Genomic DNA, 15,332 nt, shown 5'->3' on the forward strand with positions numbered 1-15,332 from the left:
GAGCTGAATCAGAAGTGGAGCAGCTGGTACACAAAGTGGCACCCATATGGGATGCTGGCGTCACAGGCAGTGGCTTTGTTGCTATGCCACCACACTGGCCCCTGAATTTTGGACTTTTCCAGGAATAGCATTATGTGGATGGATGAGCTCTTGAAATGCTGGGCAGTACCAGTGACAGCGGCTCCCACTGAAAGAATGTTTATCCAATCATGAGGATAAACAGACAATACTCTAGAGAGCCTTGTGTGACCAAGCTGAGATATTGGTGTATTACATGCATTTTAGTTTAATGATGAGTTTGTTGGGATGGTAACCCTGTCATAAGTCACCATCTGCCTATTGAGTGTGTGTGCCTAGTATGGTGTATGTGTAGACAGAATCCTAAAAATTCTCCATGGGTAAACTACTTACAATTTGCCTCCAAATCATTATAGTACAAAATTTTCCCTTTTGTGTATTAACTTGCTTAAATGTAAGGATTGTTCCTTGAGAGAACCATTGAAAGTTTCCTCTCTGAAAAAATGATTTTTAGTAGGCTCCTTATGAATAGGTGTACTTTTTGTCGGAAAGCTTACTTCTCCAACTGAGATCAAAAATTTTTTCCTCCTATTTTAAGAGACATTCTACTCAAATGAATTTAATACAGTTATCCTTGGTATCTTCAGGAAATTGGTTCCAGGACCCCCCACCAGGTACTAAAATCCATGGAATTCCCTTATGTAAAATGGTGTAGTGTTTGTATATGATCCACATACATCTTTGGATATACTTTAAATCATTGCCAGGTTATATATAATACCTAACACAATATAAATGTTTTCCAAAAATAGTCAGTATAGTATATTGTTTATAGAATAGTGGCCCCCAAATGACCTATGTGTTCTTTACAAACTCTGTTTTCTTTTTCTCAAATATTTTGAGATTGGTTGAGTCGGGATTTGGAACCCAAGGATACCTAGGAACAATTGTATTTTTATGTTATGTATGTTGTAGATAATGTGTAGTATCAAGGGAATCTTACATATAAATTTAATTTGCTTTTCTGTGTAGTTAATCTTAATCACATATATACAAGTGTGTACAACTTTTAAATGTCCTTATTACATGCACATTATAAATAATGTGTGGTATCCAGACAAAAGTAGATATGACATGACTAACTACTTATGTCCTTCCTTTCTTTATAAAGCATGTGTTTTAGAATTATTTCCTGGATGATGCACTTTAGGATGTGAAATTATATTAAACTTCTTTATACAGTGATTTTAAATCATTTTTACTTGAACTCTCATCTCAGTAGTTTTCAGTCTTTTTTAGTTACTGAACTGCCTGTTTTCCAACTTGACTTAGACATTTATCTGTTTAAAGGTTATAATGGAAAATTGGATTTGTTTGAATGATTGGAAGTTGGCATATCATTTCTCCATATTAGTTGGTTAATTTTCTCCCAAACGAACTTAGGTAAGGAAAATGGCATCCCATTATATAAAGTTCATGAGTCTGTGAAGTTTAATGAGATTTTGAAGCTGAAGTAGATAAATACCTAATATGAGCAGAGATGACAAGATTCTTAGAATTCTGAAGATAGTAGGAAGTTGACAGATAACTAGGTCAAATTTATATTCAGCCAACGCTAAAACATACCTCAAATTATTTAAACAAGAATTCCTGTACCAAACATTGCTCAAAATAATTAGAGGCATTTGTAATTATATTTGGTCATAGGCTGAATTTTTTCCCTACTAATGCATACCATATTTTAAAAATGGTTTGGTATTTTCCTTTTCAATTTGAACACGGCCAGATATTTGCAGCTTTCTACTATATACTCCAGATGAACTCTAGATTTAACTTGACTTTTGCAGAAAATGTACATATGTTGTCTGTTATTGTATCATCAATATTACATATGTATTGATGTAAAATATAACAATGTAAATTAAATAACTCCATGATAATCAGTTCTATAATTCTCTGACACTACCACACATATATCAACATAAAATATGCATTTAAAATACCATTTTGATCATGCATGCACTACTTAGGTGAACTTAAATCATGAATGCACAGTGTTAACATCATAGACAGTAAGGGGTTTTTGCATGTTTGCCTTTCCCTTGTCATCAGAAAAAAATAATCTTTTTTGTCTGTTTAATCTTTCCTGTGTTTTTTTTAATGTCTTCAAAATTGTATCATTTCCTTCATTTGAAAAATTCTAAGCTTCAGCAAACAACCGAGGTCAACTAGAAGTCTATTTTGAAATCAAGTCTTTCATATTTAATCATTTGTTACTAGAATAAAAGATTTTGTTTAAAGGCTATCTTTTCTGCATGCCGGGCCCTGCTAGTCCTTGTGGCCACAAGATTTTTGTTTTTAATAAACCTATTTAAAAATACAGGCATCAGAGTATAAATACATGATGAAAAAACTTTGAACAGCATTTGGTAACAACTGAAAAGCCATGGTAATTTTAAGTCTCCATTTTATCAGTTGTGTTCATTACATAGTTTTCTCAGATAATTTTGAGAGAATTCAGTTACAGCTCAGTAAATCTTTATGAATTTCCTCATTTACATAAAAAGAAGGATGTAGGAGTTTTGTGGTTTTTTTTTTTTAGAAAGTTTTATTTTTACTTTTGATGCACACATAGAAGAATGGAATCCTCATGTATTTGGTTTATTTTCTGTATTTGCTTTCTTTTAATCTAGATGTCTTTAAGACTTTTGTCTTCCATTTATTCTTAGTGTGCTTGATTATGAAAGCATGTGTGTTTTTAAGAGTAATAAGTCTGACACAGGACCATAGTTTGACATGGCAGAATATCACTGAGTTATACAAATTATTCATACTGAATTTTTTTTTGAAAAAGATTTATTTTATTTATTTGAAGGAGTTAGAGGGAGAGACACAGAACTTTTCCATCCTCTGGTTCACTCCCCAAATAGACATAATGACCAGGGCTGGGCTAGGCCAAAGCCAAGAGCCAGGAGCTTCTTCCAGGTCTTCCACATGGATTCAAGGGCCCAAGCACTTGGGCTGTCTTCTGCTTTCCTAGGTGCATTAACAGGGAACTAGACCAGAAGTGGAGCAGCGGGAACTCAAACCAGCGCCTATATGGGATGCCAGTGTCACAGGCAGCCGCTTTAACAAACACTGTGCCACAACGCCAGCCCCTCTTACTGATTTTTGTTCACAGCTAGGAAATTGCAGCAAATGAAAGGTTTAATCAGAAATAGAAACCTAATATATTTGATAATAAAATTTGTTTATATCATAAGCTCTTTAATTCTTAAAAACCAGAGGTTTGCATCATATGTGAACTTTTGAGGGCTGGTTAAAAGAATTTTCTTACTTTCATGTTGTTAATAACCCTGAAAAATATTTTCCAAGCCATAAACATCATGTCCAAAATACATTTTATTATTTTTTATATACTTAAAGGAAAATTGAACTGTATGTCTTACAAAGTCTTTGATTTCAAAGTAAAAGTACTCTTAACTAGTAAATAAAATAAAGGTGTATCTTCTTAATTGAGAAACTCTTCTCAAATAAAAACAAGACAAAGGAAAAGGTAGATTGCACTGAATAGCCAAGGAAAATTAATTTTATACATAATTATTTAGAATGTATTATATACAAAGTACTGTTAAATGCTTAAAAGTTGCAAAGTTTTACTAGACAGAAATCCTTACCTTCAAGAAACTTAAGGTACATGGCAAATACAGCATTCTTTATAGTCTTTAGTCATTTCAAACTACAGTATTCTTTAACTATTCTTTGAGGTGATGTTTTTAAATACAAAGTTCAAGAAAATCTATTTCAGAGTTCTTAACTAAAAGTACTTTGATTGTTCAGACTGGTAGGGCCAGATTAATTTACATCTAATCTTGGTATTCACTAATACACAGTTGCAAATTAGTGTATTTTTTCTTTTTCTCATCTGTCTTAATATACTGGATTAATACTAGCAACCTTTTTTTAAATTAATTCCAGTTATTGTCAGTCACCAATTTGTAAAATTATCAACAGCCTATACAATTTTTCTAGAGAAATTCCTGACTTTTAATTTAATTGTTTCTTTTCCTGTTCTTTTTTGTCAGAAAATATTTGCAAGCATAAAAGTTTTAGAATGATTAAAACTGCTTTAATGAATAGCTAATGTACTCAAAAGGATTTATTTGGAGGAATTTAGGGTTGCTTCCAAAGATGAGAAATTCAGGCCTAAGGAATCAAAAGATTTTTGTTTGATTACTAAAGGAAATTGTGATGAAGCTCCAATTTTAACTATTTAACTTGAGTGTCAGAAATTTAATTGGATCTTTAGTCTGTTTTCATTATCTTGACATACAGTTGTTTCTTAGTCCTGGCCCCTCTCACCTTCCCACTCTCCATATGGGCAGTTTTGCCTTCAGCTGTAAGAGTTAGATTTACAGGATATATGTAGTCCTAGACAGGTAGTGTCAACTAGCCTGAATTAGAAGGTTTATCTTTGGCTCTACTGGTTTATGCAAACTTTGCACCTGACTCCCCACTATAACCTGGAATATTTGAAATAGAATTCTGCCTTCTCCATTTCCCAGAGTATTTCTAGATCTGTCTTTTAAAACAAGCAAAAAAGTTTAAATGTAATAAAGACCTACCTGATAGATGAAGAAATGCTGGAGAATACATTCATTTTGACTCTTTGATAATCTCTACTATCAACATTAGGTATTCTTCATTAAACTGTGAAAATTTCATATGGACCAGTATTTTGGGGGGAAAAAAAAAAATCATGGCTTCCCAAGCATATATCATCTTAGCCTAGGTTGAGAAACACTACATTAAAAGTTAAATGATTGTGAAGAAAAAAAAAAAGCCCCAAAAAACAAAGGCAGGCATAAGCACAAAAGTCATCATCCAATGTGTATTTCCATTAGGTTTTTATTTTTTGTTTATCAATGAAACAGCAATATAGTTTAGCAAATATTTCTAAAAATTTCACATATACTCAAGAAAGCCTGTGTGGGCCCAAGCTTAAAAAATAGTAATCAAGAGCTCTATGATTATGAAATTAATGTAGAATCTGTGAAATTGCCCAGAGTTAGTTTTTGGTGTATCACTATCAGAGGGAAAGATGGTAAGAGGTCACCCTAGGCAGAGTACCATATAGAGACCACAATCTGAAACATAATGGATGAAATGATGACTGGGACCTTGGAGAACAAAATCAACATTCCAAGGATGGTGACAAGTATTCTAAGAAAAGGAACATGGATTCATCTGAGGGATAAAAGCAAACTGAAAATCTAACAAGATATGTAATGAGTCAGATATATAGAAGATGGAGAGGTCAAGGGCTATTGTGTAAAGTAGACTGGTCTCTGTCTCTTGATCTCTCCTTCTCTTTCTCTCTTGATCTCTCTCTTACACTCTTTTCCTTCTTCGCCCCTTCCCTTTGGTCTGTCTAGTTTCCTCCACCAATAAACCCTTTCTCTTAAAAAAAAAAAAAAAAGAAAAGAAAAGAAAAAAGACTGTTGGAAAAGTATTCAAATGTTACTTAGTACAGAGTGACATATTTGGATATACAAAAGAGAAAAAAAATTTAAGATTTATTTTGTTTATTTGAAAGAACTACAGAGAGAAGCAGAGCCAGAGACAGAGTTCTTTGATCCTCTCGTTCACTCCCCAAATGACCACAATGGCTAGGCGCCTCTCCTTGGTCTCCCATGGGGATGCAGGGGCCCAAAGACTTGAGCCATCTTCTGCTTTCCCAGGCCATAAGCAGAGAGCTGGATTGGAAGTGGAGCAGCAGGGACTTGAACCAGCACCCATATGGGATGCTGGTGCTGCAGGCCTGGGCTTTAACCTGCTGTGCCACAGTGCCAGCCCCTAGAAGAGAAAATGCTGTAATAACTATACTAGTTTGTTAGAATATATTACCTGGTTATATTTGTACTTCCCATCTAGCTACAGTAGTGAAATATTATCACCTTACAAAGTGATCAAATGTATGGTTACTTTTAAACTGATAAGATTTGGGGGCATGAGATATAGTAGATTTAAGATCAGTTAGTTCAAAGAACTAAGCTTGGCCCTAAGCAAGAGAAGCAGAGATTTCTCTTTTGTACATCGGAGCATCTCTTTTGTGCCAGTACTCTCCCATCCCATACAGTCCCTATCCTACATCTCAATCCTAAACAGGTTTATTCTACTCTATGAAATCTTTCTTTTGCCTTTTGATGACCCAAACCAATCTCTTATGGAAGTATTTCAGTAACTTATGAAGGAAAAAATAATTAATAGAGAAAGTGCTTTCAGTCAGATTTCTACCCTGCACTTGCCAGTAAGTCAACTCTGAAAACAGCAATTCAATAAAACCATACATTTCTTACCACTTTGTTTTCATCTCACAATGATAAAGGAGTCAGAAAGGATATTCTAGTGTGTGTTCCAGTTTTGTGCCATGATTACTATTTGCTATTTTTGTCAAAGGATTTGAAATAATGCTGAACAATTCTCTAGAAATTTTCTTGTTTTCAGCACAAAATACCTTTATAGTAATGAAAGAGCTGGATGTCAAGAATAAATATAACATACAGAACTTGAGCCGTTGGGGAAGAGAAAAAATGAAAACGAGTTTTAAAAGTATATCCATGTTAGAGAATAAAGTTTGTGTCAGTGGTTCTCCACCAGAAATGGGATCAGGGATCAAATTTTTGGTATTAAAGTCAGCAGACAGTAACCCCATATTTGTTGACACTTCTGAAAATTAAGAACTGTTTTTCCGTCATAGTCCAATACAAATTTAATGTTGTGGAGCAAAAATGGAAGTATATATAAAGCTTTATTCATCTATGAGGGTTAATCAACACTTCACAGAAAATAGACTATACTAAGCATAACTTGTTAGATGTCTAATTTGTCATCACTTTTTTTTTTTAATTTGTGACTAGTAAATATAAAAATTTGGGGAAATTAAATAGCTTAAGTTAGGATAAATTCCCTTAGGTCATATAGATTGCATTCTTCCATTGCATGTAGAGGTTGACACAAATTACTTGGTATTGTTTTTACATGTATCTCTGCTTCACAGCTACTGCAGGACTTTCCTCTTGATTGACTTTTTCCTGTATTCACTGGGACTCTTGGCATAGTCCTCTGTATTATAATTGGCAATAAATATGTATTGGGTGAAGTAGCTGGGAGAGAGGAAAGGAGACAGTAAAGAAAAATAGAACAGAATTACTCTGGAGTGTTTCACTGTTGCCTAACTCTAACAATGTACTTCTATGTAATTAGCTTATCCGTGGACTACTTAAACATTGATAAATAAATTTTGTTTATATTTAAGAGAAATTCTCCATATTACAACTATTATTAGCTGATCTTTTAATTGAAAATTTTAGATGTGTTATTTTTATTTAAAACTTTTTTTTATTTGAGAGAACTCTCTCTCTAAAGTTCTCCCATTGGCTAGTTCACTCCTCAAATTATTGCAATAGCTCCCCAACTGGAGCCAAATCCAGGAGGCATGGACTCAATGCAGGTCTCCCCTGTGGGTGGCAAGAATCCTGTCACTGTTTTCTTCTGGAGTCCACATTATTAAGAAGCTAGAGTCAGGAAGGAAGATGGATCTTGAACCCACACACTCTGATGTATATGACATGGGAGTTTTAAACCACATCGTAACTTCTGGTTCATATGTCTACCCTCTACCTCTCATTAACTTTTAAAACCCTTGTAGTTGATTATATTCAAGAATGCATTGCATATTTAATTGTATGAAGCTTCTTTGAATTCTAGTTCATATTTTTACAGATAGGATTTCTTTCAGGCATTGACTTGGCTTAAACTATGGCCTATGGTTATATTAAGTGAACATCTTTGCTCTCCAATTTGTAATCAGAAAAGTGTTTTCACTGTCATGAAAACCAGCAGTCCTGTTTTATTATTAAGGCTGTAACCTAATAATATTATTTATTTTAATCAATGTTTTTCTCATTATGTGGTCACTGTAATGTACAGAATTAAGAGCAATCTCAAAGATACCAAGTCTGAATGAATGACAAAATCCTCATGGTAGTACTTTATGGTACAATAAAACCATATACAGAAACTTTTTTAAGCATGCAATTATTTTTTAAGATTTATGTATTTATTTATTTGAAAGGTAGAATGAAAGACAGAAATATCTCATCTGCTACCTCAGTCCTCAAGTGGCCACAACAGACAGACTTGGCCAAGCTGAAACCAGGATCCTGGAACTCCATCTGGGTCTCCCATGTAGGTGGCAAGGGTCCAAGCGGTTGGGCCATCTGCTGCTGCTTTCCCATGTGCATTAGCAGGTGGCTGGACCAGAAGGGGAGCAGCCAGGACTTGAACTGGTGCTCCTATGAGACATTGATGTCAAAGGCAGTGACTCAGTCCACTGCACCATAACACCAGCCCCCAAAGCATGTGATAGTAAGGACGTCTTGAATATCAGTATATGAAAGCTTATAACAAATGAAAGATTTGTCATGTCTCTTGGGTTCTTTGCTGATAATGTGTATTTCATTATTTTTCATGTTAATTATGTAGTGTTTGTCATTTTCTACTAGAGTTGTTAAAAATACTTTAAAACATATTTATTTCTGAAATTAATGTCCTTTACCAGTAACAGGGGGTATCACAGAAGAGCAGTTTCAGACACATCAACAGCAGTTAGTTCAAATGCAAAGGCAGCAACTTGCTCAGCTTCAGCAGAAACAGCAATCTCAGCATTCCTCGCAACAGACACATCCAAAAGCACAGGTGAGCCTGTCTTTTAATCATGGTTATGTTCCTTTCTTTTGTGATAGTGTAGTTTTGTTCAGTTTTAATCAAGGAGCAGGTAATAACCTTGATATCTTAATTTGGGGAATCTAACCTGGATTTCTTTGATTTATGTAATTTTAAATAACTAATTTTTATAGAGTAATCTCTGAATGTTAACTGTTTTTGGGGACAGGGTTATTGAGTATGTGTCTAATTATATATTGTTAAAACCATCATCTCTTACCTCCATTTCCCTAAAAAAGATTTTGTTCAAAGATATACCTTGCCTGTCACCTTCCTAAACTATTATAAACAGTGAATCACATTTCCCTGTAGAAAATAATTACCACTAGAGGAAGTTGTCCATAGACAACATTAAATGAAGACATGACACTAAGGATAAGAATAAAAACACTACATAGCACCTAGTTGCCAGAAGGATCTAGCTCTGCCACCACCTTTATATTATTCATGCAAGACTCGCTGTGGACTTGGGCCTTCAGAGCTTTATAGAATAAATTTCTGTTGTCTTAAGCCCCTAAAAACAAAACTGAATGTGTTTCACGTTTGAATCGCCTGAAAAAGATAAGCAAACCTTGCATTTTAGGTCTTCAGTTTTGTTTTTCAATAATACTGGAAATACTTGTAAAGTAGTGACTGAGCTTAACTCAATCTTGGTTATATTCTGAGAGCTCAAGCCATTTCATTTGTAGAGTGAATATACCTTCCTTGAAGATCCTGAGTCCAGCACCATGAAAACGTCAGTGACTGTGACGTGTACAGACCTGGGTTGTTGGCATAGTAACAGACAGCTTTATACAGAATAAAGGAAGACTGGACATTAAACTTAGCTGTGTTAGCTTTTTCTTGGATAACCAGCCTAAAGCATTTTCAGCCTACTTCACAAGGTTAGACCAAGTCAGGTTTTTACTCTGACAAAAATGATGATTAGCCATCTCTGATTTCATTTTACCTGTAGTAGCAAGCCTATCACACATTTTTGAACATTTATTTTATTTATTTGAAAGGCAGAGTGACAGGGAGAAACAAGGAGAAAAAGATTTTTCATCTGCTGGTTCACTCCCCACATGGCTATGATGGTTGAGGCTGGGTAGGCTGAAACCAGAAGCCAGAAACTTCATCCAGTTCTCCCACGTGGGTGGAAGGAGCCCAGTTACTCAAGCCATCTTCTGCTTTTCCAGGCACATTAGCAGGGAGTTGGATCAGAAGTGGAACAGCTGGGACTCTATCCAGTGCTCATATGGAATGTCTGCATCACAGGTGGCAGCCTAACGCACAGTACCACAGTACTGGCCCCAAGAAGTGCTTTTTTTTTTTTTTTTTTTTTTTTTTTTTTTTTTTTTTTGACAGGCAGAGTGGAGAGTGAGAGAGAGAGACAGAGAGAAAGGTCTTCCTTTTTGCCATTGGTTCACCCTCCAATGGCCGCTGCGGCTGGTGCATCTCGCTGATCCAAAGCCAGGAGCCAGGTGCTTCTCCCGGTCTCCCATGCGGGTGCAGGGCCCAAGGATTTGGGCCATCCTCCACTGCCTTCCCCGGGCCATAGCAAAGAGCTGGCCTGGAAGAGGGGCAACCAGGATAGAATCCGGCGCCCCAACCGGGACTAGAACCCGGTGTGCTGGCGCCACAAGGCGGAGGATTAGCCTGTTAAGCCACTGCGCCAGCCAAGAAGTGCTTTTAAAAGTACTTGAGAATAGGCCATTGTTGTGACACAGTGGGTGAGCTGCCACCTGCAGCTCTGGCATCTTATATCTGAGTGCCAGTTTAAGTCCAGGATACTGTGCTTCTGATCCAGCTCCTTGCTAAAGTACCTGGGAAAGCAGCAGAAGGTGGCCTGAATACTTGTGCCCCTACCACCCATTTGAGAGACTTGGATGGATATCCAGGTTCTTGGCTTTGGCCTGATCCAGCCCCATCTGTTGTGACCATTTAGGGAATGAACCAGCAGGTGGATGATCTGGCTCCCTTTATCTCATTAACTCTTCCAAATAAATAAAATCTTCAGGGAAAAAATAAACACTCATTGACATATATTGGAAAAATTAATAAACCATGAAGGGTTTCAGTTTTTTGATCCCCTAATTCTTAGAAATAATTCTTGCCAGTTTTTAGCTACTTCCTGCTCCGTATGCCAAAAATAAGTCTGTTTTTGTAGTCTGTAAGTCTAAACACGTGTACCAGTTAAAGATTAGGAAGTCAGTAACCTCTTGGGCTTGCCTCATTCCTTAATAGGCTTATGAAATTGCATCTAAAAAAATGAGAATTTAACTTTGTCCATTTTATAGGGCTCAAGCACCTCTGACTGTATGTCCAAAACACTTGACTCAGCCAGCGCCCACTTTGCTGCATCTGCAGTGGTCAGTGCACCTGTTCCAAGTCGCAGTGAGGTAGTCAAGGAACAGAACCCTGGCCACAACAACATAAACGGTGTTGTCCAGCCTTCAGGTATGGCTGCAGTTTTCATGTGTACTAACTCACTTGAAGTTGTAACTCACTGAGTTGTGGTATGGTCTTTGTTCTTTTATATCCTTGGGAAAAATATATCTAAGAAGTCATTCGGTATGCTTCAGAATTTCTTTGGAAAGATAAAGGAGAATGGCTGGGTGTTCTATAGAATTCATGTGGAACCTGTTCCCTGTTTCTTCTGTGTACATTGAATATCTACCTGTAGAACATCTTTTCTGTTTTCACTCACAGACTGTCAGTTACCTCACATCTTAGGAAATCCTTCAGGCTGGTTACTGTTGAATCATCCAAGCATTGATTTAAAAGGTGATATTTAATCCAGGACAGTCTATAATAATAAGTTTGAAATTTGGTTTACTTTCCCACCCTTACATATTCACATGCATACTTCTGACTCCTTCTATTGAGATCCAGTATTGCTGTCAGCCTTTGTCTGCTTCTTAGAACTACTGAGTCCTCAATGACTTGCTGTGCCATCATAACTTCGGCTGCCTCTCAGAATCTAGGATTTTCCAGTTGCTTTGATAGATACCCATGATCCTGAATTTCTTTTCTTACCAGTGTCTATGCATATGTAAATTCTTAAGGAAATTCAGCTGTCATTTTCATCTGTTGTATGATAAGGTCCTCCAAAGCGTAGGCATGAAGGCAGCAAAACCTCTTTGGTAAGCAAACAGAAAGAGGATGTTTTGGGGGTTGTCACAGGTGAATGCATTGTACTTAATGGTCACAAACTCTTTGGAGAGACCTGTATGTAGAAAGTTAACTTGGTATTTAATTATAATATAAATGTTGACATTAACATATATATATATAACTCCTAATTTTCCAAAGTTGTATAACTGCCCATTACACTAATTTTTTTTTTCTCTTTCAGGAACGTCTAAAACATTGTATTCCACCAATATGGCTTTATCATCTAGCCCAGGGATTTCAGCTGTACAGCTTGTAAGGACAGTTGGTCACACCACAACAAACCACTTAATCCCAGCGTTGTGCACAAGCAGTCCTCAAACACTTCCCATGAACAATTCCTGCCTGACAAATGCAGTGCACCTCAATAATGTCAGCGTTGTTTCTCCAGTCAATGTGCATATCAATACACGGACTTCAGCACCCTCGCCAACAGCCTTAAAACTCGCCACAGTGGCTGCCAGTATGGACAGAGTGCCAAAGGTTACTCCTAGCAGCGCCATCAGCAGCATAACAAGGTGTGTGTTCATGTGTGTGTGAGTGTGAGAGGTATCATTTTCTCGGGTGTATGCCGGCTTTCCTGTAGGAGGAAGACTTTTTTTACTGCTCAAGTAATCGAGTCTGTTGACAGACTTGCTTTGCAGCAGATGTTAAGGATATTCTTAAATGCCAGCTAGAATCCTTTAAAAAAAATGGCAAATACATCAGAGGATGTTTTAGAAGCTCCAGTTACTCTTCTGTTATTATTTTTTTTTTTTTTGGCAGTTTATGCAGTCTGGAAGACTAGATTTGGTATTATTCCGTGCTAGAGTTTAGATTTCAAATCAAAATTTATGTGTTCTTTAGCATTACATACAAACAAAAAGAAAATTATTCTAGTAGCATATTAAAATTGAGAATATTCCAGAATTAGCTAAATCTATAACAATGAACTTTATAAAGTGTTTTTATATTTCTTTCTGTAACTATTGAAAGGTGAACAGTGAATCACGCACAAGGCTTAGTAAGTAGATGACCTTAAGACTAAACTCCACTGAAATTAATTTAAGTAATATTGTGACCTTAATGATTATTCTCTTTGAGTATTATATGCTCCATCTATTGTAAAACTCTTGGATTGTCCTATGTGCTAATAGTTAATAAATAATTTATTATTGAATTCACCTGAGATACTATGTTAAATTATAACCTTCCCTGAGTAAATAGTGATAATCAAGTAAGTAATTAGGAGTTAGTGGATTTTCTAAGCTGAGGAAAGACTCCTCATTCCTTTCTAGAAAAATGAGAAATGTTCTTTAGAAGTCATGTTTATTTATAGTTACATAAAAATGTTTCTGTAAATATTAAGTGGTGACATCACATTGTAGAGACTATTAATGTTTATTTCACTCTTTGCCTTGTTATAGAGAGAACCATGAACCAGAAAGATTGGGTTTAAATGGAATAGCAGAGACAACAGTAGCTATGGAAGTGACATAACCTAAAACATGTGGCTTTGACCTGTGCTGATGGTGTGCAGTCATTCATATTCCAGCTGAATGCAAAAGGCGACACTCTGTAGGTCACAGAGTGTACCAATGGACCTAAATGGACTACAGTATATCGGATGTTAAATCGATATATAATGTATATTTTGTAAAATTGGGAAAATCACTACCTTGTAAAATAGTTTATTTGTATCATCAATATTATTTCTGTTACTTGAATAGTAGATATTCATCATCATGCTTTTGCACTTGAATTTGCAACTGAATGGATTTTAAAAAATAATTCTTTAATGGGATCATGAGCATGAAATGGGATCCTGCATCACTTGTTTTAACTATTTATTTTGCCATGTTTACATTTTGTATCTTGTAAAAATAAATCCAACTTTGTGTCTAAAAAGTTAAAGATTCATAGCTAGGAAATGAAATTCTTGTAATTTTTTTCTAAAGGAACTGTAAAGTTTTCACTTGGTTCATTTTGTTTCACAATTTGACTAGATGGACTTTTTGGTAAATACTTTAGTGGCATTTCACTGTCAAATATGAAGTTCAAGGCAAAATAGTATTTTCTATTACTGTGCAGGGGAAAGGGATGGATCGATACATGCAAATTTAATGTAGTAACTCACTTTTCCATATATTTTGAATGTATATTTCTATTTATAATACCAGTTTATAAAAAATAATTACACAGAAAAATGGACTAGGAAAAATTATGCATCTAGCACATTTAAACTGTGCGGATATGAAAATTTTTCAAGGATTACATTTTATCTGAAGACTACATATTTTAACTGGCTTTAAAACTGTAACACATCACATAAAGATATTTTACCAGGTATGTATTGCATTATATCATTGCAATAATTACTGGAAGTCTAGCTATCGAGCCATCCCAGGTGTTGGGAGGGGGGGAGGGTTGTGGCAAGATTGTCTTTTCAATTTTGGAGAGTTTTCCTGTGGCTACAAGGCAAGTAACGGGTTGGAAAAAGTCTGACTGTAAGCGTTGGACACCTTCATAGTGTAGTGTTTTAGTGACTTTTTTTATACGGTTCTTGTAAATTAGATACGTGTAGTGGTGTTTCAGAATGTTTGTTTATGCACTAGTTCAGACAACTTTCCCTGTTACTTGTTCTTGATAAGTGAAAACTGCAGGGAAATAAAAAATACATATCAAACATGGACATGCTGCATATGTGTTTATTTCACAATGTGCACACAGTGAAAGTGAAGATTCAAGGGAGGTGATAGCACTTAACAGCACTTTGCATTTTCATAGTGCTTTCCAAGCATTAAAGAAAAGAAGTATAAGCTCAGCTGTGGGCATTATTGGGTTTCAGATAATCCAATATAAACTACCTTTGATATGAAAAGTTCTTAAAATATTTTACAGAATGTAAGTACTTTGCAGTATAGCAGTCATTGAAATCTCATAAATGAGCCTCATTTTATAAATAAAAGTTTAGAATTTATTGCTGGGGGGGTTTGTGAAGCAAGTACTGGGAAATGTACATATTTTTAATGAGATGAAAACCATTTCAAACTTACATAATTTTATACATCATCTTTTTTATACCTGCAGTCCTGAGAGTTGTAAATTGATATGTCAGTTGAATTAATGGGCCAAGATTTCTGCTCCGAGTGATTTTTTTTTTATTCAGGTCCTATATGTGTAATGCAATTTATGGTCAAAAGCATAGGAAAAAAATAAATTTCATTTCTTCATGGGTTGTGACCTGATAGATCCATGCTCGTTTCTGCCATACTACCTCTGGAGTTCCTCGTTGCTGATTCTATAAAGGAAGTGATTTGATTTGATGTTTGATGACTGTGTTCATTCTGCTTATAGTTGGATGTGTGTCCTTGCTGTTAAGAACTTACGACTTT

The 15,332-nt window shown here is 35.6% G+C and overlaps 1 protein-coding gene across 3 annotated transcripts in view; it reads left to right on the forward strand.

Annotated features, from left to right (window-relative positions):
- Window positions 1–14,629, forward strand: part of EPC2 (enhancer of polycomb homolog 2) — a 136,652-nt gene extending 122,023 nt beyond the window's left edge. For all 3 annotated transcript variants that reach the window (XM_062186518.1, XM_062186527.1, XM_062186536.1), the window contains 4 exons: window positions 8,642–8,778; window positions 11,085–11,244; window positions 12,143–12,476; window positions 13,365–14,629. In XM_062186518.1, coding sequence (XP_062042502.1) covers window positions 8,642–8,778; window positions 11,085–11,244; window positions 12,143–12,476; window positions 13,365–13,437 — 704 coding nt within the window. In that variant the 3' untranslated portion in view covers window positions 13,438–14,629. The remainder of the gene's footprint in view (window positions 1–8,641; window positions 8,779–11,084; window positions 11,245–12,142; window positions 12,477–13,364) is intronic.
- The last annotated feature ends 703 nt before the right edge of the window (window positions 14,630–15,332 follow it).

The sequence above is a fragment of the Lepus europaeus genome, chromosome 1 (genome assembly GCF_033115175.1).
Source record: "Lepus europaeus isolate LE1 chromosome 1, mLepTim1.pri, whole genome shotgun sequence".
Taxonomy (NCBI): Eukaryota; Metazoa; Chordata; class Mammalia; order Lagomorpha; family Leporidae; genus Lepus; species Lepus europaeus.